We start from the raw sequence: 21,426 nt of genomic DNA, 5'->3' as shown, positions 1-21,426 counted from the left end.
GGCAACGGATGCCACATCATTCCCAGGAACCTTCCTGGCTACTAAAAGCAACTTTAAGGTGTGTGGACTTCAGCTCCCAGACTTCCCCAGCCAGTTGGGGAATTCTGGGAGTTGAAGTCCACAGCCAAGGTAGAGAAAGAGTGTGCCAGGTGATAGCCTGTGAGATTCCACACGTTAGCTATTTCTTCAGGAATGTTGAAAGAGGTGGAAAAAAATGCTTTTGGAGAGAAAAGCGGACTTTTGGATCAGAACAGACCACCCACCAGTGGCCTTTTACAAAATCAGGAAAATACAGTCAGCCTGCAGGAAAATCCAACAGAAAAGGCACTTTATTATTATTTTTTTAAAAAAACAACCACCTTTTTTTGACCCACTTGGCTTTGGGGCAAGAGAACATGTCTCTCTCTCATCTTGCTGGTGAAGGGATGAAAACGACAATACCGAAAGCAAAGTCTCCCCTCTTGGAGGCCTCGAGGCTGATTCACGGGGTGGGGGGAGTGGATAAACCTCCAGGGTGGGAGGCCGTCCTGCTGAGCTTTTTCTGCGATGTTCTCCCACACCTGATGCCAGCTTGGTGCAGGAGGGAAAAATGGTCAACCAAGAACTGGCCGGGGTGTTTTCAACACAACGAGCTGGGAAACGCCCCTAAAAAAAATATATATCCAGGAAAAGCGGTGCCCGGTTAGGGAGGGGGTCCTGCCGCTCCCCAAGCAGGCTGGCGGCTCCCTTTAGAGAGCCGAGATGGACTGGACCTCGCAGAAGGGGCCGTAGCGCCCGTGAATGTCCTTGGACTGCATGGTGAAGTAGCACCTGGCCGGGCGGGGGAACTGGGAGAGCGAGCAGGCCATGGGCAGAGGGAGGGCCTTGAGGACGTTGGTCCTCCTCCACTCAGAGGTCGTCCCGCTGCTGAGGTCCTCCAGGCAGATGAACAAGGAGAAGCTCTCGATGGGGGCGCACCGGGGGTCCACTCGGCTGATGTTCCACTGGAGGGCAATGCCTTTGGGCTGGTTCACCTGAGCCACCACCAGCTCCAGCTTCTGGGGGGGCAGAGTGTCTCTGAGGTCCTTGGAGTGTGCTGGGTCGGGCTCAACGCTAGGCAAGGGAGGGAGGTGCGGAAACCTCGGGGGCACCTGGAGGAGGCAGGAGATGCGGTTCGTAAGCAGGCAGGCGAAGGGGCCATCCCACCCGTGCCCACAAAGCAGGGCCCCCCCGAGCCGTGCAAAGCGTCCCACACACAGAAGAGGAGGTCTGGGGGTCCCTGTCAGATGGAAGGGCCAAGAGAAAGGATTAAGGGAGGGCAGAGGGGCAAGGGCTTCCCTGCTCCCCCATAACCCCTCTGCAGGCGTTCCTGTACCCCTTCAGCAGGAAAGGTCTGGCCAAACGCCGGAAGCCAAACAGACGTGCTTCACGCACACAGCCCGTGTCCCGTGGAGCCCCAACCGGCATCTCCTCCTCCTGCTTTCCACCTTCCGAAAGGCTGGCCTGCTCTGCCCAGAGAGGGGCGTAACGCCAAGCCCCAGAGGCCTAACTGAGAGGGAGGCCCGGTTACCCTGAGCGAGCCTTCCCCCCCCCCCCCCAGGGCAGCTGAAACGGACCTGGGCTCGCCTTGCTTGAGGGAGACTCCCGGAGGACTCCAAGCCTTCCACACTGTTTTAGGGCCGGGCTAAGCAATGGACTGTTGCAGCAGGAAACCGAGAGTGTTTGGGGCCGGTGAGCCCCGGAAGCCCCCCAAGGTTTTTCCACGCTCAGCTGCTGCTTCAGGATCCATCCTGGGCCGTTCCCGCTGCAAGGCTGCCCCCTTGTGGCAAAGCGAATAAAACATCCCTCCCAACGCAGGACTTCACTCAAGGGAAGGCAAATTCAGGAAAGAACCAAACTGTTCCCCGTTTAAATGCTCCTTTCTATATGGTAGGGTTTACTTGTGCACCCCATCACGCCTGGAGGGGACGCAGGAGGCCTCACAATCGGGAGAGTCTGTTCAAATACCTGATTTGGGGATTGTCTTGCAGGCTGGGGAAGATTCTCCGGCTGGCTTCCTGCCGCTTCTTCCTTCCCTTCTTGGCCCACAGAGAGGAAGGGTTAGGACAGCATTTTAAGCCCTGTGCTAAGCACCATGTGGTGGCAGGTCCACATCAGATGGCTTCTCACAATTGCAACGGCTACCCAAAAGGGGCAACTAAAGGCAAGGCAAGGCAAGAAATAGCCCCCAACACCCCCCTCCCTCTCCTGGCCGTTCCCTGGCACCCAAACGCTCCGGGCCAACCCCCCTCCTGGAGGCAGCCGGTCCAGTACAAAGGTTCTGCCAGAAGAAACTTTTTATTCCTCCAGAGATGACTGGAACATTTTGAAGCAACTGCCCTCCGTTTCATTTGCACGTTTCTATCCTGTTTACTCCACCGCTTTGAGAAAAAGCAGGGTAGAGGCCGGAAAGCCATGTAATTAAAATAAATACAAACACTCCCTCTCCACTGTCAGAAAGGTTTGGAAAAACAGTCTATTCACCTTGATCAGGATTGCTTTCTTCATCTGTTAAGTCAATCACCATTGCATCCTGTAATTAGGAGGAAAGGTAAATTAGATGGACCGAGTGGATCCCGATTTTGGTCTGCAAACGGCCTCTTGCAGCTTATAAGAACAATTTTTTTTCAGAAATACAGCAGGATAAGAAATAGAAGCACACGCAAAACACAGCAAAGATACTCAGAATTCTGGCTCTTTTGTAACTGCAGAGCAGGAAAAAGATTGGAAAAAGTCAAAGAGCAGAAAAATGCAGCACAGCTTCAAAGCTGACCTTGGACTCGCTCACCTGTTCACCTGGAGGGTCTGTGTGCCCAGCAGCTGCTTTTGGTGGATGAGCTGCAGAAATTGGACACAAGCAAGGGTGGTTTTAGATTTTGTTGGGTGGCTCAGAAAGGCAGAAGCTGGAACACGCCTGCGCTGGGTGCGAGAGCAGTCGGGTGCCCCCTCTCAGCTTCAGCCTAGGGCAGGGGTCTTCAAACTCGGCCCTTGAAGTCCACAAGTCATAAAAGGGCCAAGTTTGAAGACCCCTGGCCTACGGGGCAGTCTTGGACGTGGGGGGGGTCTGCAGTTTGCAAATGGCCTGAGCCACAGTCCCTTCCTATCCCTGGACTGCTGCTCCATCAGCCAACGGAGAACGACCTCTCGGCCCCAATGAAAAGCAGCTGACTCAAGCGAGCTGAGGCCTCTTCCCGGCCCCACTTCACCCAGGCCCTCTATGAGGCATCTGGGGGTCCTTTGGAGGCAGGTGCTTCCAAGCTCCGCAGGGGTCCATGGTGGGCCAAGCAAGCTGCCCGCCTGCCACTTCCATTCTGCTGCATGCCAAGCTACTCACAGGAGACCCGCTAATTGCTAAATCCTGCCGCTCGAGGGTGCTACCATTACAGGTTGCATAATCCTCAGTTATTTTACTCCTCCTTGGGGCAAAGGAAGGAAAGCACACCTGGTGCCCCCTCCGGAAAGACCTGCCAGAGACCTATCACTTAATTTGCTCACTCGGATCCATCCAGATACTCTCCCATTACGCAACTGCTTCTCTTCAAACGTGTTTGTTGGGAAGCTGAAAAGCGAGTTGCTCCCTCCGTACCTGGAGCCCCGGCAGCCGGCACCCCCGAGCTTTGCTTCGGCACCTCAAGGCAAGGGACCACGTCAGCACCAGGCGACCTGATCAAGAAGCACCCATAATTCACAGCGTCTACCAAGAGGTTACCAAGCGTCTGGCCTCTCTCCACCGAAGACGCCAGGGCGGCTTCCTCCACAGGGCGGGTGGAAGCAGCGCTCCTGTTTGCCACTGACCTTTCCGCGGTGGAAGACAAGATTTCAGTTGATGTTGGCTTTTTGGGTGGCACCGGCTCACCGACAGCCGTGTTCAGAGGCAGGGTGGCACCATTTAATATTTTACCTTGAGCATGTGCCCTGGGCTGCTGGACCTGGGAAAAGGAAGCGGGAAAAAGCATTTACTGTCAACTACGGGAAAATATATTTTCCCACTGATCCTGGAGCCTGGCCTCAGCCTAAAATCCCATTCTGGCTGGCTCCCTAAGGACCGCCACGTAAACCTTGCTTCTGAGATATTTTTGTTTTCCTAAGCCCCCTTGAGACCCCTGCCTCAAAAGCAAAGAGTTCGGAGCCGGAGAGAAGCATTTTAGGGTTTATTACGAACATCTGAATCAAGGGGACACCAGCATTTCAGACCTGCGTCTCTGCCTCTGAAGGTTCGGAAACCATGCTTTTCCCGAGCCATTTTCTCTCCGAGGCAAAAGCAGCCTTTTCAGGGACAGGGAGGGGAGAAATTGGGGCAACAGGACTCTCTTCTGAAGTCCTTGGCCAAAGCTCTGAGCGCTAAGAAAGAAACCAACCCAACTGGGAAAGGAGGACAGGTAACATATTTTATCTAACAATGTCGTTATTGTGCATCGAAGACTTGCACCGATCTGGATTTCCTGGATTTGGGGGCAACGATCCCATCGACCACTTAAAGGAAACCCCAACATCATCAGATCCCGTCGAGAGGCACCGAAACGGAGGATCAGGCCGTGCTGCAACCCCCCTGCACCCCTGGCTCTCGGGGACTGAACGATCCAGAGCATTGCTGCTGCACAAGCCTCACCTTTTGGGATAACGCCGTCCTCTGAAACGATATCACAGCATTGATGTGTCTGTCCAGTCTGGAGATTTTCTTCTGCAAGAAAACGGGAGGAAGTTCTTGCAGAATCAGGGAAGCAGGACTCCAGCTGCACCAGTGGAACATCAGCCTTGAATCCACATGCCCTGTACCAGCACACCCAACCCTTCGCAGCTCCTTAACAGGAGCAGAGAGGCTTCTTGTGAGGCCCATCAAACTTCGTGTGAGAACCACAAAGACACATAAAAGCTTGTGTCCTGTGTGCGTGACACACATGTACACACACATACAGAGCTTTAAAGGAAGGGGCTCCTTACTACAATCTTAATGGCGATGCCTTCGTGTTTCCGCAGGCACTGCGTGTGATCAATTCTTTCATTTAAGCGCCAGAGACCCTGGTCTAATTCTCTCATCGAGGCCTCCAGCTGATTTTGAATCAGGCGCTTGACCTAAAGCAAGAAAAATACATAAATGGGGACATCTTCAGCTTCACTGCACTCCCCCTCCAAACACAATCAATCAGAAATAGGACTTTCCCACACCTTTGATACATAGATGTATGATACATGCGCTTATTGTGAAACATTTCTAATTACTGGATTTCTAGCGGCTTCCATTGTTGTGGCGAGCTCCCTCCCCAATCTTACCATCCCTTCTGCTCAGTCCAAGCCAAGACGCAGAGGCCACTGAGGGTCTGAAGGACAGGGGAGCTGCTCCCCACCTAGCCAGGACTCTGGGCTTGTCTTTCACGCTCGCTTTTTAAGGCACCCCTCGCTGGTTTTGCAGGATGCAAAAGTAACAAAGAGGTTGGAAATCAAGTTTATGCAAAAGTTGTACTCTGGAGACAGAAGACACCCCGATATATCTAAATCCATCCTTCTCCGAATCTCGTAACGAAACCGTTGCTTCCCTGGGGCAGAATCGTGTGCATGGGTGAAGCAAGCCCAAGATGCAAGGAAGAACAGGCTGCCCTCACTTGAACATTCCAGGGATGCAGCTGGAGTGAGACCCCCCCCACCCCAATAATGCAACTGCCCCATGCGGCATTACCTGTGGACTTTCCAGCCCGAGGAGGGCCTGAAGCAAGCTATCAAGACAAAAAGAGCGGTTATGTACGGCCAACAGGAAAAGCTCAAACCACTGCCAACGTATCTACTAGCGACAAGCCACAGCGCTGCTACCATTGGGCCCCGCTCGGCAGGGATTTGGCGTGGCCCCCATGGGAAGCGGCACTCGCAAGAGACCCATGTGCCACAGGGTCCACGTTCGGAGGGGCAAACGTCCCTTTACCTTTCCCAGCCCGGACTCCGCTATCTCCACGGCTGGAGTAGTCCCCTCTGCGGGGTCCCCAGATGCTTTGCTGCGTTTGGGAAGGACATCTTCCTCGCCGTTGGACGCTGCCCTCTTCCGCTGCCCCTCTCCTGCCAGCAGAGACGGGAGACCTTCACGGAGGGATTGGGAAGGCAAATCTGAGCCCTGCCAGGCCCTGCTTGGGCTAAGCTCCAGGACCCTCCCTTGAAGAATTCCCCTACCACCTTTGCAAAAAGGGTTTAACAAGAAGAAGAGAAATACAATGATTGCGCAAACGTATCCATGCTTTATGGAAGGCTGCTGTCGGCCACTCTCCCCCAAAGCAAGGCGGGGGGCAAGCTAGGATTGAGCACCGTTATCCAAATCAGGTAGTCCTTGACCTACAACCACAACTGAGCCCCAAATTTCTGTTGTTAAGTGAGACATTTGTTAAGTGAGTTTTGCCCCATTTTACGTCCCTTCTTGCCGCAGTTGTTAAGCAAATCACTGCAGTCGATGTTAGTAATCCGGCTTCCCTGGTGACTTGGCTTTTCAGAAGGTCGCAAAAGGGGATAATGTGACTTTTGGACATTGTGACCTCCATAAATAGAAGCCGGTTGCCGAGCAGCCAAATTCTGATCACGTGACCATGGGGGATGCTGCAAAGGTCGTTAAGTGTGGAAAACGGTCCTAAGTCACTTTTTCTGGTGCTGTCATTAATTTGAACGGTCACTACACGAACTAAGTCAAGGACTGCCTGTATTTCTTCAATTGCTTGAAATGCTTCCAATCTCCCCTCCACCGAAACGGGGGCTACTAGGGGGGTTCGGGACCAGCTGCAAGAGGAAAGAGCAGCCTGGCAACCTTTTTAAAGTACCTTTACTGACTTTCAAGGGGGTCCGGCTCTTACCCAGCGGCTCTGCAGGAGCCCCCTCTGCTTCAGGCACCTGGGAGCGGCGCTCCTCCCGCTGCAATACTGGAAGAGCTTGGCAGGCCGGGGTTTCCGCTACAGCATCTGCGGCAGCGATTTTGCGTGTGGAAGAGGCTACCGGAAGCTGATCCGGAAGCTGGCCGGCCGGTCCCAATTCCAGGGACACTTTGACCGGCTTCAGCGAGGGCGAGCCGGACTCCTTTTCGTACCAGTGCCAGAGAATGTCCTGCAACGCGCCGGCGTTCAAGAACTGCTTGACATCCGGGTTCGGGAGCTCCTTGAGCATCTCCTGGGGGTCCTTGTAAATGCTAATTTCGGAATTGACCACCAAGCTGGCCAGTGGGTCCTTGGCTGGGGGCGGCTCCGGTCCGGCTCCGGTCCCGGCCCGGTCTCGCTCGTCCGGGGGCCTGGGGCACGGCCCGACGGGTTCCGCCGGCCTCTCCTCGCCCGCGGCTCCTCCGCCGGCCGGGACAGCCTTCATTTTGCCCAGAAGCTCCACCTGCTTCCGGCTGCTGAGAGCCATCGTCTTCCTGGCCCGCAGCGGCTTCCGGCTCTCCGTGCCCGGATTCATTCTCCCGGCTGAAAGGCAAGACGGCACCGTCAGGGCCCCATCCCAGAGCGGCCCCCCTGGCCCTCCGGGGCCCGTCCTGGGGCTCCCACCCGCAGCGGCCTCCGGCTGGGCTCCCTCTTGGGCAGCCCAAGCCCCCCTCCGCCAGGGCCCGGAGCAGGCTCCCCGGGAGGGCCCCCTCTCCCTCCCCCCGGGCTGGAGTTGGAGAAGCCCCCGGGGCTCCCCGGCCGGGCAGGGGGCTTGGCGGGGGGCAGGGCGGGGGCTGCCCGGGGGAAGCGGGGCCGGAGGGCGGGGCTGGACTAGATGACCCGCGGGGCCCCCGGGGCTCTCCCTGCGGGGGGGGCAGCGCTGGGCGGGCCGGGGGAAGGGGCCCCGGAAGAGCAGCGAGACCCGGCGGCTCCTTCCGACTGGGGCGCCCTCCCCTCCTCGGAGGGGCGACGGCCATCCCCGAAGGGCCACCTCAACTCACAGGCGCTTCTGCGCACGCGCGCCGCAGCCGCTCCGCCCGGAGATGGCCCCCCCTCGCCTCCGCCGCCGCCTCCGCCGCCCGGGACGCTCGCAGCACCGACCGCGGAAGGGATGCCGCGCACGCGCAGAGAGAGGCGCCAGCTGGGGGCGGGCCCGCCGTCACTCCCCGCCTTCGAGCCTGCCGAGGAGGGTCCTACGGCCAACCGGGAGGCAGAGGAGGCGGAACGTTCCCCATCGCGCCCAATCGGCAGCGCTGCGGGGCCGAGCCTTCGCCCCGATTGGCCACGCTCGCTGAGCCGCGCTTTCGGCAGCGCTGAGCCGGCCAGGCCGCTCCGAGCCCGCTCCGAGGGCCGCCCGGGGAGCCTCGCCGCGCTTCCCTTCGGAGGCCGCGGGGGCGGCAGTGTGGCGACGGGCGGGGGCTCCTCTGGCCTCGCTCGGGGGTCGCGGGGAGGAGACGCCCCCCCTCAAGCACCCTTTCCCTCGGGGGGGGGAATCGCTGGCGCCTGGAGTCCGCCCCCCCTCCCGCCCCCCCGGACCCCGTGCAAGCGGGGGTCTCCGGCCTGGTGCCTTCAGTCAGCCAATCGAGCAGAGACCCTCCCTCCACCTGGGTTCTCGGAGGAGAACCGGGAAGCCCCTCGGCACAAAGGCTGGCTGGCACCAACCTCCATTTTATCCACTCCGAGCGGAAAATGCAGTCTACTTGGTGACTGGCATTTGGCGACGTTACTGGTCAGCGCCAGTCCTACGTCTGTGTAAAGGTGGTCTGTGCCCTCCTGGAGTGGGCAGAGCCTGGCGGTCCATCCGCAGCCCTGTTCAGAGAAGCCTGGCTCAAGCAGACTCGTCTCCATTGGCCATTCGGCGGTGGGGAATTTCCCCCTCTGTGCGTGGCTGATGCCTCCCCAAATAGCCCCCACTGCTCCCTTCAATGGGGCAGGGGGAGTGAAGCTTTCCTCAGTGTGCAGATCAGTGGGATCGTCCCCTAAAGTCTCTATTTAAAAAAGCAACACTGCAGCAAACCAGATCCTTGATTCTGCTGAATAGAGGAGTTTCACAGATGGTTTAATTCAGGTTGACCATAGGTGGAGCTCTGTCGCAAATGTTCAAGCTGGTTGACGCTATACACACACACACACACACACACACACACACAGAGAGAGAGAGAGAGAGAGAGAGAGAGAGAGAGAGAGAGAGAGAGAGAGAGAAACACGTGTCTCCTCCAGAGAAGGCCACCCTGCTTTGGAGTGCGGAGGATGAACGGCATCCCCACATTCTCGTCCCTTGGGATTAGATTCCTCCATGTTGCCCCATCTAAGCTCTGTTATCATTCAGAGTTCAGGTTGTTGTACTGCAGCTCTTTTTCTCAAGAGGTTAAAAGTCAGAACTGGGGTGCAATTTAACCCATAGTTTTATTAATGTTTCTTTGTGTTCTTACCGTCTTTTATCAAAATGCAACCTGCTTTCCATTCATTGTCGGGAAATCGCTACCTAGCACAAAGGATTTCACTTATTGCATTTTTTAGCTGGGAGGAAAAAAAATGCCCTTTTAGCTCAGTCTTGCTGCTGTGTTTCCAGCAATGGCCAGCCTCAATGTACAGAAGTTGTAACCGGGTGTGTTTTCCTGCTCTCCAGAGAACAGAACCCCACATTCTGCTCACTGGAAGGACTGCAGAGCAGAAGACGACATTTTGCAGCTGAGAAGATGGAAAACTCAGCTAAACTGAAAAGAAAAGGACGTAAATATGGTAAGCTAATTAATTGAAAGAAAGCGTCCCCATGGTGCAAGATTTGTCCCCTCTAATTCATCACCAAGGGAGAGTGTCTCCTCCTCCCCCTCGTCCTCCCCCTCCTCTCATTTTCTATGGCAAAGAAAATGCGTGCATTGCATAACAGATTGTGAGATCGCTGTGACGGATGCAGCTCAAGGCGTGTCTCCGGGTGGACAAGTCATCTGTGATTAGCAGACATCTCGAAACCTTGGCCCAAAGTAGGCAAAAGGGAGACGCATGGTTGAATCGGTGCCTATTTACTCCAACAAAAGTCCTATATTAATTGGGCTTTACTTACACAAAGGTTTGCCTGGAACAATGGCGTTCACCCTATGCCAGAGTGCTCCCTATTGCTGAAAAACACATCTACACAGCCTGGTCGCACTGAATTGTAATAGCAATGTACAAAGCACCACACGGATCTGGTGTGAATAATAAGCGTAGGGCTTCCTTCAAATTGATGAGAAGGCATTCTGAACTTCTTGCTTTCCTCCCAATTAATGGAAGATGTCTTGTTTTAAAAAGGCACCTTGGTGCATGAGAAATGACTGAAAACCGAGAGATTGCAAGGGATGAAAACATTCCTAACATTGACTGATAAAAGAGGCACGCTAGAGGACCGTAGCTGGATCCCTGGCCATTCAGGAGATTGCAGCTGAATGTCTGTGGAGATTCTCAGTCATCCAGGTCTTGGTTACCCCAAATATGTTTTTTCAAAAGGCAGCTGGACTTTCTTGGTTTTCCTTGAAGGCGTTTCACTTCTCATCCAAGAAGCTTTTTCAGTTCTGCAGTTCCAGAACTGAAGAAATTTTTTGGATGAGAAGTGAATTGTCTTTGAGAAAAACCAAGAAAGTTCAGTTGCCATTTGGAAAAGCACCTTTGGGGCCACAGAAGATTGTCCATCCATCTGCCCAAGCTGGAAATCTTGCTCTGGGTTTGTTTCCTCTTCCCTCCCATTCCATTTTCCTCTCTTATCGTGCTTATTAGATTTTGAGCTAGAGGGCAGAGCCTCTGTTCTTTCTGAACGTCTGCACTGCCTTCTGGAAAATCAGGGCTGCCTTGGCATGTGCATAAATCTCCTGCTTGCAGTAAACAGCCCTTAGGCTGGTGCGGTGGATGCTAGTGACTTGGCCAGGCGTGATCTGCCTCCCCTTTCCCTGGTATTTTTCTGGGCTTCCTGTTGGGTGAAATTGTCGAACACGGCTCCTGCTGTGGTGTTGCAAAAGGGCACATTAAACCTGCCTTGCTGGATGCCGGATCGCTTGTCCATCACGGCAGATGTGCAAAAGCACCTGCCAGGAGAGCCGCCGGCTCCAGCAGGGGGTTAAAATGTTATGGCTGCATCTCAGGGAGCACACCTCAGTCTAGCCAGCTGTTAACCAAAATTGTCGGCTCCATTTGAGACCTGGTTCACGTATCCCGCATTCTCAAGGTGTTTAAAAGCATGGTTTATGGAGTAATCCCAAAGCTACCTTGACAAATGATGCCCAACGCCTTGGAGAAAGATCCCACTTTTATTGGTTGACAAAGAAGCATTTCACAGTTCACAGAAGGGGAAAATTTTGCTGAGGCTTTTAAGAGGATGGAGCAGCTTAGGCCAGGCCTTCTGGATTGCACTGCCCATCCCGGCTGTGGACCATGGGGGCTTTAATCCAGGATGTGTGGAGGGCTCCAGGTTTTGGCAGGATGCAGCGGATGTAGTGGTCCCCTGAGGTCTCAAGAGCCTTGGAATCACCGGTTGTATCCCTGCTCCATAGTAAAGATCTCCCCCCCATTCTTTCATTGTTTCTGAGGTGGGGGATGAGGAGGACAGCAAAGCGGGCTTGCCCCCAAAGGCTGGCAGTCAAAAGACGCTCCTGCCTGCCCCTCCAGCCTCTTCCTTCTGCCAGAGCCCCCACCCCGAGCCCCCCTCCAAGGCCAACTGCTGCCTTCTCAGGACTTTCTGGGACTTGCTGTGTTGTCTTTTCAGACCCGCCTGTGTGCTCCGTCACCCCCTCTCCCCTCCCTTCTCCCCTCCCCTGCCCCAATTCCACGGGGGGGGGGATGCCCCTCGGGCCCATTGAGGCCGCTGAAGTCCCCTGGTCCCCCCCCCCAAAGCCATAAACTTGTGGTGGACTTGTAAGAAACTACTGGAAGTTTCTGGATTCTGATCCGATTCCGGATTCTGGCTCTGCATTGCCCAAGAGGTCAGGCTCATCGGTGGGTCTCGGAGCGACAAGCCGACCAGCTCCATCCGCAGGGCCGGATCCGATTGTGTTGGTTTAATTTGTTCCCTGGGGAGGGAAAGCAGGACCGCAGCTGAAACTGGGGCATTGCTGGGACCTTGAAAAGAACAAACAAGCAAACAATCTGGGTTTCTCTCTGGACCTCCTCCAGGGCCGGCCCCCTCAACGGCGCCCGTGTGATGCAAGGGAGGCTGCTCCGCTTCGAAATCTCTCTAGCGCTACCTAAGCCCAAAATAGACTCATTTCCATTCAAAGGAATTGGATTTCTGCTGTGCCTTAATTATTTCTGGACTGAAAGCGTGGTGACTTTCATAGTGGGGAGCGCTATCTGTCTCTTCCCCTCCTCATTCCCCCCACTCCTCTGTAGGGCAGCTTAAGTCCGTACCCTTTTCAATGGGGGGGAAAGGGAAGAGACAAGAGGTGGAGAAACCCCAAAGCCCCACGGCTGCAGAGCTGAGAACAATCGTGAGGGCTACTTCCAGAAGCTGCTGAGACCATCAGGACCTTAAGATGGTCTCATCCAGCAAAAGCTGCCCAGCCTGTGGAGCTGTGGCCGTTCAGCGGGGGGGGGGGGGAGCCCTTTTGTAGGCCAGTCCCTTGGGGAGCCCGGCAGCCCTTCCGCTATAGCAGATTGGAGGGGGGGCAGGGGGGGAGCTGCAGGCCAGAGAGTCTTCCTCTTGCAGTTTGGAGCTGGGTCCCCCAACGTGGTTTCCTGAATTCCGGTTGGCACAGTGGGCTAAGCCGGGAATAAGGAAGAAAGCGCCCGTTGGCTGTGCAGGATCTGGTCCGGTCTGTTGGTGATGGGGCCGGGCGAGAGTGGGGCCCAAGACTCTGGGTCAAGCGGAACTCTTCAGCCAGTCTGGCCGCCTTGTGGCTCTTGCCAGCTTTATACCAGAGTTTTTAGCCAGGTTTCTTTGTTTTCTGTAATTCAGTGACCAAGGCCTTTGGGGGGGGCAAAAGGCCTCTTTCCGTTGAGGTGGGGGCTGGTTTCTGAAGGAGGCTGCAGCCCCCTGAGGGTTGAAGACACCCACCCACCCCCGCCTGCCCTCTCTGGGGGCGCCCTGGGGGCTTCCCTGGCAGAGGGAAGGCCGGCTGCCCACTCGCGGCCACCCGGGTTGCCCCCCCCAGCTTCGGCAGAGATCAGTCCGGCTGGGGGGGTGGCCGTCGGGCTCGGGCCGGTGTGTCCCCACGTGGGCCCCGGGCTGCGCCCCCGGCGACTCCGCCCCTCCCCTCCCCTCCGGGCCGGGCTTCTCTCCGCCCGTCCGCCCGCCCGCCGGCGGGCTGGCTGGCTGGGCTGCTGCGCGACTGAGCTCCGCCCGGCGCCGGACTGCAGCGCCGCCGCCGGTCCCGGGCGAGGCAGCGGGCGAGCGGGCTCCGCAGGGCAGGCTCTCCCCGCCGGGACGCGGGCGGCGGCGGCTGGCTGTGGCTTCGGGGCGGCGCTGAGCTGCTTGGCCGCCCTCCCGCCCTGCCTGCCCCCCGGCCGGGGCCTTCGCCCCGCGCGGCCCCCCGACTTGCCCGGAGGAAGCGGCGGCGGCGGCGGCGGCGCGGCGGGCCGGGAGGGGAGGGGGGCGCGGCGGGGGCCGCCCCTCCTGCCGAGGAGCCGAGCCCGGCGGCGGCGCGCCTCTGCCTGCCGCCCGGACGGCCTGGGAGATGCGGGGCGGCCGCCCCCCGGGGCATTATGGCGAAGGCCGGCGCTGCGGTGAGTAGGGTGGCGAGGCCGGGAGCTTCTGGCCCCGGGCGCGCTCGGCGCTCGGCTCCCCCCGCGACCGCCGCAGCCCCGCGGGAGCCGGTGCGAGGCAGGGCGGGAGGGCGAGCGCCGAGATGCGGGGAGGGTCCGGCCGGCTGCTCCCGTCCGGCCGCGTGCAGGGGGAGCCTTGCTGGGCGGGCGGCTGCGAAGCATCGCGGGGGGGGCCGGTTGGCGGACCGGCTGCGCCTCCGCAGAGCCCCCGCCCGCTTCGCGCCCTCCGCCGCGAGGACGTGCCCGGAGCCGGGGCAGCGGGAGCGGGTCCCGAAGAAGATGGGCAGCCCGCCCCCGGGGGTCAGTCATGCCCCCTCCGTCCCTCCCCCCCGCGCTGGGGCCCTTCGCAGGGGCCGTATCGCATGCCCCACCCGCCTGGGCCGGTGCAGGCGATGGGATTTGTAGTCCGCGGCTCCCGGAGGGCGGGCCACCGCGAGGAGGGCATCTCCGGGATGGCGTTTCGGCAACTTTTCCAAGTGCGGCGGCGGCGGCGGCGGCTTCAGGCGCTCGTTTAACGGAAGGCTTCGGAACGCCTTGACGCGGCCGGCGCTAACCGGCCGGCCTTCTTCTGACCCGCCCGCAGAGCCCGTTCGCACCCAGAGGCCCCCCCGCCGGCAGCGGAGGCCAGGCGCGGCGCAGCCCCCAGCCCCGGCCCCGGCGCCTGTGGCGGGACGGACGGCAGCCCCCCTGGACGCGCGCCGCTGAGCAGCCCTGCGAAATGCCCAACTTTGCGGCCGCCTCGTCTCCCGTTTCTCACGAGCCCGGTAAGCGGCGGCGCTCCTTCGGCCGGGAAGGGAGGCGGGCGGGGCGGGGGGCGCTCTGGGCTCGCCTTTGCCTCCCCCCCCCCGCGCGGGACGGGGAGCCGAGAAGGGCCGGCCGCAGTTTGGAGGGGGCCGGGCTTCCTCCCCCCCCCCGTCGCCCGGCCAGGTAGCCTGGTGCGCGTTCAGAAGAATCAATGAGGCGAGTTTAAAAGGCCCACGGAAAGCTTTATTGTTTCACCCGAAGCCCCCTCTCCCTTCCACAAAAATCCTCGCCCGATCTGACTGCAGTGTGTCTGGGGGGGGGGATGGTAAATCTGCCCTGCAACAGATCCGACCTCTGAGGCTGCATCCAAACGCAGTCTGCAAAGGGGGGAGGGGAGTGGGCAGGGGCTGCAGCGACCCCCTCCTCCCACACACTTCCCCCTCCGCCTGGGGAAAGAAGATCTCCGAGGAGCCCTGCTTTGCTGGAACGGGGGCAGTGGGGGTCACTGGAGATGGCACACTGAGCCCCCCCTGGCTGGAGGGGGGGACGGTCTGGTTGGGAAGACGTAGGACCCCTTGGCGAGCAGCAGCCCCCTCCAGGAGGCATGGCGAGGGTGGGGGGTGTCATTCCAGGTGGAGCCTGGGGTCAGGCCCCCAACCCTGCCGGAAGGACCCCTTCCTCCGTGACCCCAGGTAGCCTGTGCTCAGAGGCCCAGGAAGGGAGCAGCCAGAAAGGTCCAGCTGAGGAGGGGCTGCTGGCAGTCAGCCATCCATCCCACTGGAGGGAAGGCCGGAGGATCCCCCGCCGAGGAGCTGCCGCCGGTTCCACGTTAGTGGCTGCGGCAGGCAGAGAGGGGCGCCTGGCCCGACTCAGTGGCTTCTCTTAGATGGGCAGAGGCCCCTCCCCGATCCCCCCAGTCACCGGGTGTCCCTCACCCCACAGCCTGGCAGCTTCTCTTTCCTTGTCTGTACAGGAGGGGTCTTGCAGAGTGGCTCCTCCACAGATGCGACACGACGCCGTGGCTCGGGCTGGTGGCTCTGCTCTGAAGCCAGCGGAGAGTTGGGAGGAGGCAGGGGGGCGTTATGCGACACCCCCACCCCTTCGGAGGGCCCGGTGGTCTGGGGTCTGCCTGCCAATGGGTCTGCCGGCCCCTCCAGCTGAGCAGGAGGGCGCCTGGGTTCACTCTGGCCCCCTTTGCAGGGCATGGTGCTGGTCAAGATGGCATGCGTGTGCTGGAATCTGCTGATGCTCCAGGCGTTTTTGGCGGATCTGGCCCTCGTCCACGGGGCAGAGAGAAGCTCCCCGATCCTGAACATCGCGGTCATTTTGGGAAGGACCCCGAGTGTCACAGAAAGGGACGTTCGTGCTCTCAGCAGCCGGGACGTGGCCGGGGGGCTCCCCACTGACGTTAACGTGGTGCCCCTCCTGATCAACCAGACTGACCCCAAGAGCATCATCACCCACATCTGCGACTTGATCTCGGGCACCAGGATCCACGGGGTGGTTTTCGGAGACGACACCCGCCAGGAGGCCGTTGCCCAGATTCTGGATTTTATCTCCTCGCAGACTTCTATCCCCATCCTGGGCATCCACGGGGGCTCCTCCATGATCATGGCAGAGAAGGTAGGGGGGAAGAGGGACCGAGGGGCACTGTGGCTCCTCCGCTCTGTGGGTGGCGGGGTGGGGAAGGGGGCTTCCATCCGTTGGCCTACGGTTTCCGGGGGGGGGGGCTACAGTTGTGCCTCCCCTGAAGGAGGTGTTGGCAACCCGTGTCCTGCACCGCCTGAGGGCTGCCTTCCACATCCTTGGCAGAATCGGGGCCTGGCTGGTCCATCTATCTGAAGTGGTCTAGGGTCTCCTGCCTGAGCGGGTTGGGGGGGGTGGGGGGGGTGGGGGGGTTTGGACTAGAAGACCTCCAAGGTCCCTTCCAAATCTGTTATTCTGTATTTCTGTACATGCACCTCCCCAGACGGTGCTCCTTGAACTCAGCTCCAGTCTGAGGAGGCCTAGCAGAAGTTTTTCTCTTGGGATCAAGCAAGGGGGGGAGGTCTTGGGGAGAAGCAGCTGCTGGCCTGAAGCCCCCAGCCTGGGGAGGACTTGGAGTGGGGGGCAGCCCAGACAGAGAGGCTTTTTCTAGCAGGGGCCTCCCTCTCAGGCTGGCGGTTTCCTGCTGAGTGTCGGTAGAATTGGGTTTACCTGCCAGATTAAGGATCCTGGAGTCGCTTGTGGAGTCGGAGGGAGCGGGGAAGGAATCGTCTCTCGCATCCCCCTCATCTCCCAGGCCAGGGACCCTTCTGTGCCTGATGTTCTTGTGCTGCTTCCCAAACGTTGCTGGAGACACTTAGGACGTGCCGACGTAGCACGAATCAGCCCTAATGTTATTCCAGGAGGGTCACGGGCCACTTTGTGGGCGCTGCTTGAACCCGTGCCTTGCCGATGCAGGCCGTTGCCTGGCTGTGTTGGCAGCTTCTGGGGCAATGCCCCGTGCAGTGACTTTGGATGGGGCAGAGCAGGTGGCTTGTTGGGACCGATCATAGGATTGGGAGGGGAGGGGTCAGCCGGTCAGAGGCGGTCCTCTTGCAGGCCCATGGAAAAGTTAGCGTCCACCTGGTTGGCCTGCAGGGCTCCAGGCCAAAGGGCTAGGATCTTGAGGGGCCTTTGCTGGGGCTTTCCTGCAGAGGTTTTGTTACCAGGCTAGCAAGAGACAAGGTCAGAGAAGACCCAGGCGATGTGGAGATGGCCGGCAGAGTGAATGCAGGGTGGAGCTTCCATCCCAGAAGCAGATGCCAGTCAGGCTGGTGGCTGGTGGATCAGGATGCTTGTGGAATTGGCAGCGGTGGGTGCAATGACGGGCTGACGCCACCATCAGCCTCTGGTACGGCTGGGGGTGCCTTGACTTGGTGATGGCCTCTTGCACCCCGTGCTTGAAGACAGCGCTTGAAGGCCAGTGCAGCCGAGGACCTCATTCGTTGGTGGCCCGTTTCCACCAGTGGCCGTTGCCACTTTATGCGGCAGTGAGACGCTCTGGGTAAAGGCAGCCTGTGCAGAGGAGAGCTCCCTTTGCCGGGTCCTCCTCGGAAATGCTAAGCAGGCACTCCTTGGGGTCCCGGCAATAAGATGGCCCCGCTGACCCGTGTGGAGCTGTTTAGGACCAGGGTAAGGCCAGAGGGGGCCTGTTAAGGACCCCCTTCTCTTCTGACTCTCCGGCCCCCCTTCGCCTCTCTCAAGCTCTTCCTCTGTGGGGGAGGCTGCACCACACCTGCTGGCTTGCGGGTCCCAGGGAAGTCTGGAGCTGGTGTCCCTGTTCCGTTTGGTCCGTCCTGGTCTTTCCTTGGGGGTCTGGGGCTCCGGCAGTGGGGACGATCCCTGGGCTGCCCAGCGCCTTTCCCCAGTGCCCTTCACACGTGGTGCTGCCTCTGAATCGTTCTTCACCCACAGGGTGAGGTGACATCTCCATATTTCTTGCTTCAGCTGAGAAGATCTCTTCTTCCTGCCAGATCGATCCTCTCGGCTGAGATCTGCCCGCTGCAGGATTGTGTCCCTTGAAATGCAGCAGGGAGGGGGCATCGCAGGTGGGGACGGGCGAGCCTCCTGCCTCCTCCACTGCACCTTTAGGGCTGCCTCTGCAGGCGGACGGACCGGCGTTTGGGCGTTTGTCGTGTTGCTGCTGCTGCTGCGTCCCCGAAATCTCGGCTGCTGCCCACCCTTCCCAAAGGGCTTGCGAGCCAATCTCGCTTCCACTTATGTAAAGAGTTGAGGATTGGGGGGGGGGCTGCTTGACTCAGAGCCGCTTCTGGCTTTCCAAGAAAAGCTTTCTTTCTTAGTGCCTGGTTCACCACGGCCACCCAGCCTCCCCCTCCCCAAAAGAAAGGCCAGATTAGGAGAAAAAAGCCCCCCCCCCAAGTTATCTCTCTTCTCTGCCTCCCAGGCTCTGCTCACTACAGAGGCTGCTTCTCTCTCCCTCCCTCCCTCTCCCTCCCTCCCTCTCCCTGTGTGTGTGTGTGTGTGTGTGTGTGTGTGGAGAGAGAGAGAGAGAGATTTGTCTTGAAACAGACCTGGATTCATGGGGCCTGTGTGTCTCTTTTCCCCTCCCAAAATGCTGTGTCAGTGCTGCAAGTATTGCCCCAGTGAGGTTGTGGACAGGGGTTGGCAGCTGGTCGGGCAGGAGGGGGCCCCAGGGGACCCTTCACCTCCTCCTTTCCACAGGGATTGGCAGCTGGACAACATCCAGTGTCCACCTCTGGTTCTGATGCTCGGCCTTCAATGGTTCCCAGCTGGATGCCTTGTTTGCTGGCCCGTGGCAGGGCAAGTGACCGATGGCCCGTCTGTACCGAGGGTCTTCAGCTGAATCTTCTGCTTCTGAGCTGTGGGGTGGGCTGGTGCAGGGGCTTCCCACGCCAACCTGCAGCTTCTCAAGAACAAGCAGGATTAGCTGCTGTAGAGAGACAATCGGCTCTTTCAGATCCCCCAATTCTTCTTGGCTGAAGCTGATCAGAAGTCCATAAAGACGGGCTGAGTTCACCCTCGGCACTATAAGACACCAAGCCACCTTCTCGGTTGTGTGAATGTGGCCACTCGCAGTCTGTTGTAGAAACTGAGTGAACCAAGCTTCGTTCAGTGCTGTGTGCGCAATGTGTGTCCTGGGGGCCTCTCCTGCCTGTCTCCCCCCCCCAAGTGGACAGGGGCAAGAGCGTTTGGAGGGAGGCTAAAGGTCAAATGGGTCCCTCCCCCATAACCCACCAGCCCACAGGTGTCATGTGACAGCTGCACCTGCGGCCCAGAGACTCACTCAGGCCTAGGGCTCTTCTGGGCCAGCCTTCCCTCCCCAGGACGAGGCGGGTGAGTGTTGGGGTTGGGGTCCCTCCCAAGCCTTTCCCAGCTGCAGACCTGTTCAGATTCCTCTGACCTCCCATTCTGGAGAAATGTCTAGGGCCATGACTCCACCCGAAGCCAGCTCTGCAGCCATCGTTGCTTAAGGAAGCACCCCCAGCTTATTTGTCCCAGCACCCCCACTTCCTTTCATGCTCCTCTTCCTCCTCCCCTTAAGTAAAGGTTCCGAATCGGGGAGACCTATGTGCCCCCCTCATGCGAGTGGCCCTCTTCTGCATCATGTCCCACAGCTCCTTTTGGGCGGCCCACCCGAGGGGACCTCCCCCTGCGGAGGTCTCATCCTTCAGCAGGCCAATAAAATCCTGACCCCAGGATTGAGGGTTTGTTGGGCCTCCCCAAACGGAAGCCTGGCGTCTTGTTCAGCTTGGCCACCTGGGGGGCAGAAGGTGCCCGTGGAGCAGGTGAGCGGGTCTTCCCGGGTGCCTTGGGTGCTTGGGGGTCTTTCCCCTCGTAAGGAAAGACCCAGGGCTATCCAGCTCATGGGAATTAACTTGGACGTCTGCCAAAGGTGGATAACCAGCCTCTCCTTTGAGATAGGAGGAGGAGCTTTGTCTTCGGAGCCAATTTGGTTCCTCTCTTTTTGGGAAAACTCGGCGTAACGGAAAGCCCCAGCTGATTGCGGGCTCCTTGGGCGCAACTGAGGCATCTTATTTGTATGGAGTGAACAGGAGGAGGTCCATATTGGTTCTGTCAAACGTGTTTTCTTTCTCCGCTTTGTCATCTATTAAGGGTGCCTGAGAACATGCTAGCTTTAACTGGATCTGACAGTTTAATAGTTTTTCTCTTTCCCTTTTTCATTTTGGTGCAATGTGGGGAGCAGAACACTTGACCAAGTGTTTTACACCAGGCGAGGCCTTCATAGTTGTTGTTTTAAGTTGTGGCACAATTCTGTGTCGTAGCCCTTGACTTTGCGGCCAGTTCTCTTGCGTGGGGAACCCCGGGCACCGTTGCGATTTGTGTGGGTGGCAAGGAAATAACTGTAAAGATTGGCACATGACTGTATTTAGACTTGTGCCAACTGGCATGGGAAGTGCCCGCCTGAAGGACTTCGGGGAGGGTTTGGATCAAAGGCTGAACTCGAACGCGCTCAAGCGCAGTTTGATTTGCTTACTTATGGCTTATTCTATAAGCCATCGTTGGCTGGGTCTCTTCGGCAGGCTTACTGAGTAAATGTGGCTCAGGAACCTTCATGACTAAAGGCACAAAGCGCGACGTGTCACAACCGGGCAAGCCACTTGCGGCTTGGACCCAGGGTAAACCTCGGTTGCTGTCCCACGCGGGGAACCGGTACCCCGCCCCCTCAACGATGACACTGACTTGTGTGGGAGAAAATCAGGGGAAATACGGTCTGTTTCTGCATTCAAGGCACAATCGATGGGGTTTGTTGCTCTTTGTCTTCGCATGTTGCGGCCAGGGAGGTGTTGTGATTTCCAAGCTGTACTTTCTGGCTTGCTGGTTGTCTGAATCCAGACAGTCTCACTCAAGCAGCTTATTTGGCTTTTGGACTGAGGCCCTGTGATTGGCAGCCACGATTTAGGACTGAGCGTAGGACGTCAACGAAGCCTCCCCAGGCCATCCCAGGCACGAGTCTCCATTTCAGAGCGGGCAGATTTGGGGCATCGTAGGCCAGAGAGGCCAAGGCAGGGTCTCTTAGAGACTGGGGCGGCCCCTGGCTTTCTGCCTCTGGCGTAGCGGTCTCGGCACCCTCACCAGAGCCGGGCAGGCTAAAGGAAGGTGGCAGAGCTGATTCTGGGAAGGGAATGGATGAGCTGCTGGGGGAGGAGAAATGGCCATCAGTCCAGGCAGAGTGGAAAGCAGCAGAAAGAGACTCAGGACTGCCTACCTTGCTGGCTGGGGCATTCTGGGAGTTGAAGTCCACCCATCTCAAAGCTGCCAAGGTTGAGAGCAACCATCCTGGGGAGTTTAAGTGTTAGAGGAGGGTTACAAAGCAGATCACCAGCGGTGTGGGATCTGATAAGGAGATACATAGATGGATGGACAGAAAATTGAGTCTCCCCTCCAACCATTCAGTTCCTCCTCCCCCCCCTTGAGGAGCATTTTCTCGGCAGGGGTTGAAGCCTTGGAAGTGATGGCCTCTTCTGAGCAGGGCCTGCTTGGCCAGGGCTGGTCTTCAGGCAAGAGCCTGATGGGCCAAGGAGGGAGC

The 21,426-nt window shown here is 58.4% G+C and overlaps 2 protein-coding genes across 2 annotated transcripts in view; one reads left to right on the top strand and one right to left on the bottom strand.

Moving 5' to 3' along the window:
* Positions 1-311: 311 nt before the first annotated feature.
* On the bottom strand, positions 312-8,009 carry ATF7IP2 (activating transcription factor 7 interacting protein 2). The gene is made up of 11 exons (XM_083372682.1): positions 7,901-8,009; positions 6,810-7,442; positions 5,933-6,063; positions 4,960-5,091; positions 4,628-4,699; positions 3,814-3,947; positions 3,605-3,681; positions 2,807-2,856; positions 2,503-2,551; positions 1,987-2,057; positions 312-1,130 (listed from the first exon to the last, which is right to left on the bottom strand). The coding sequence occupies exons 2-11, from the start codon at positions 7,432-7,434 to the stop codon at positions 729-731; spliced, it is 1,743 nt and encodes a 580-aa protein (XP_083228808.1). The 5' UTR covers positions 7,435-7,442; positions 7,901-8,009; the 3' UTR covers positions 312-728.
* A 7,566-nt stretch (positions 8,010-15,575) lies between these two features.
* Positions 15,576-21,426, top strand: part of GRIN2A (glutamate ionotropic receptor NMDA type subunit 2A) — a gene marked incomplete at both ends in the record, with an annotated part of 45,224 nt that continues 39,373 nt past the window's right edge. The window contains one exon of the mRNA XM_083373111.1: positions 15,576-15,995. Within this exon, the coding sequence (XP_083229237.1) occupies positions 15,576-15,995 (420 nt within the window). The remainder of the gene's footprint in view (positions 15,996-21,426) is intronic.

Source organism: Vipera ursinii (assembly GCF_947247035.1).
Source record: "Vipera ursinii genome assembly, chromosome: 13".
Classification (NCBI taxonomy): Eukaryota; Metazoa; Chordata; class Lepidosauria; order Squamata; family Viperidae; genus Vipera; species Vipera ursinii.
Note: the sequence above shows the minus strand (reverse complement) of the source record. Positions and strands in the feature narration are given on the sequence as shown.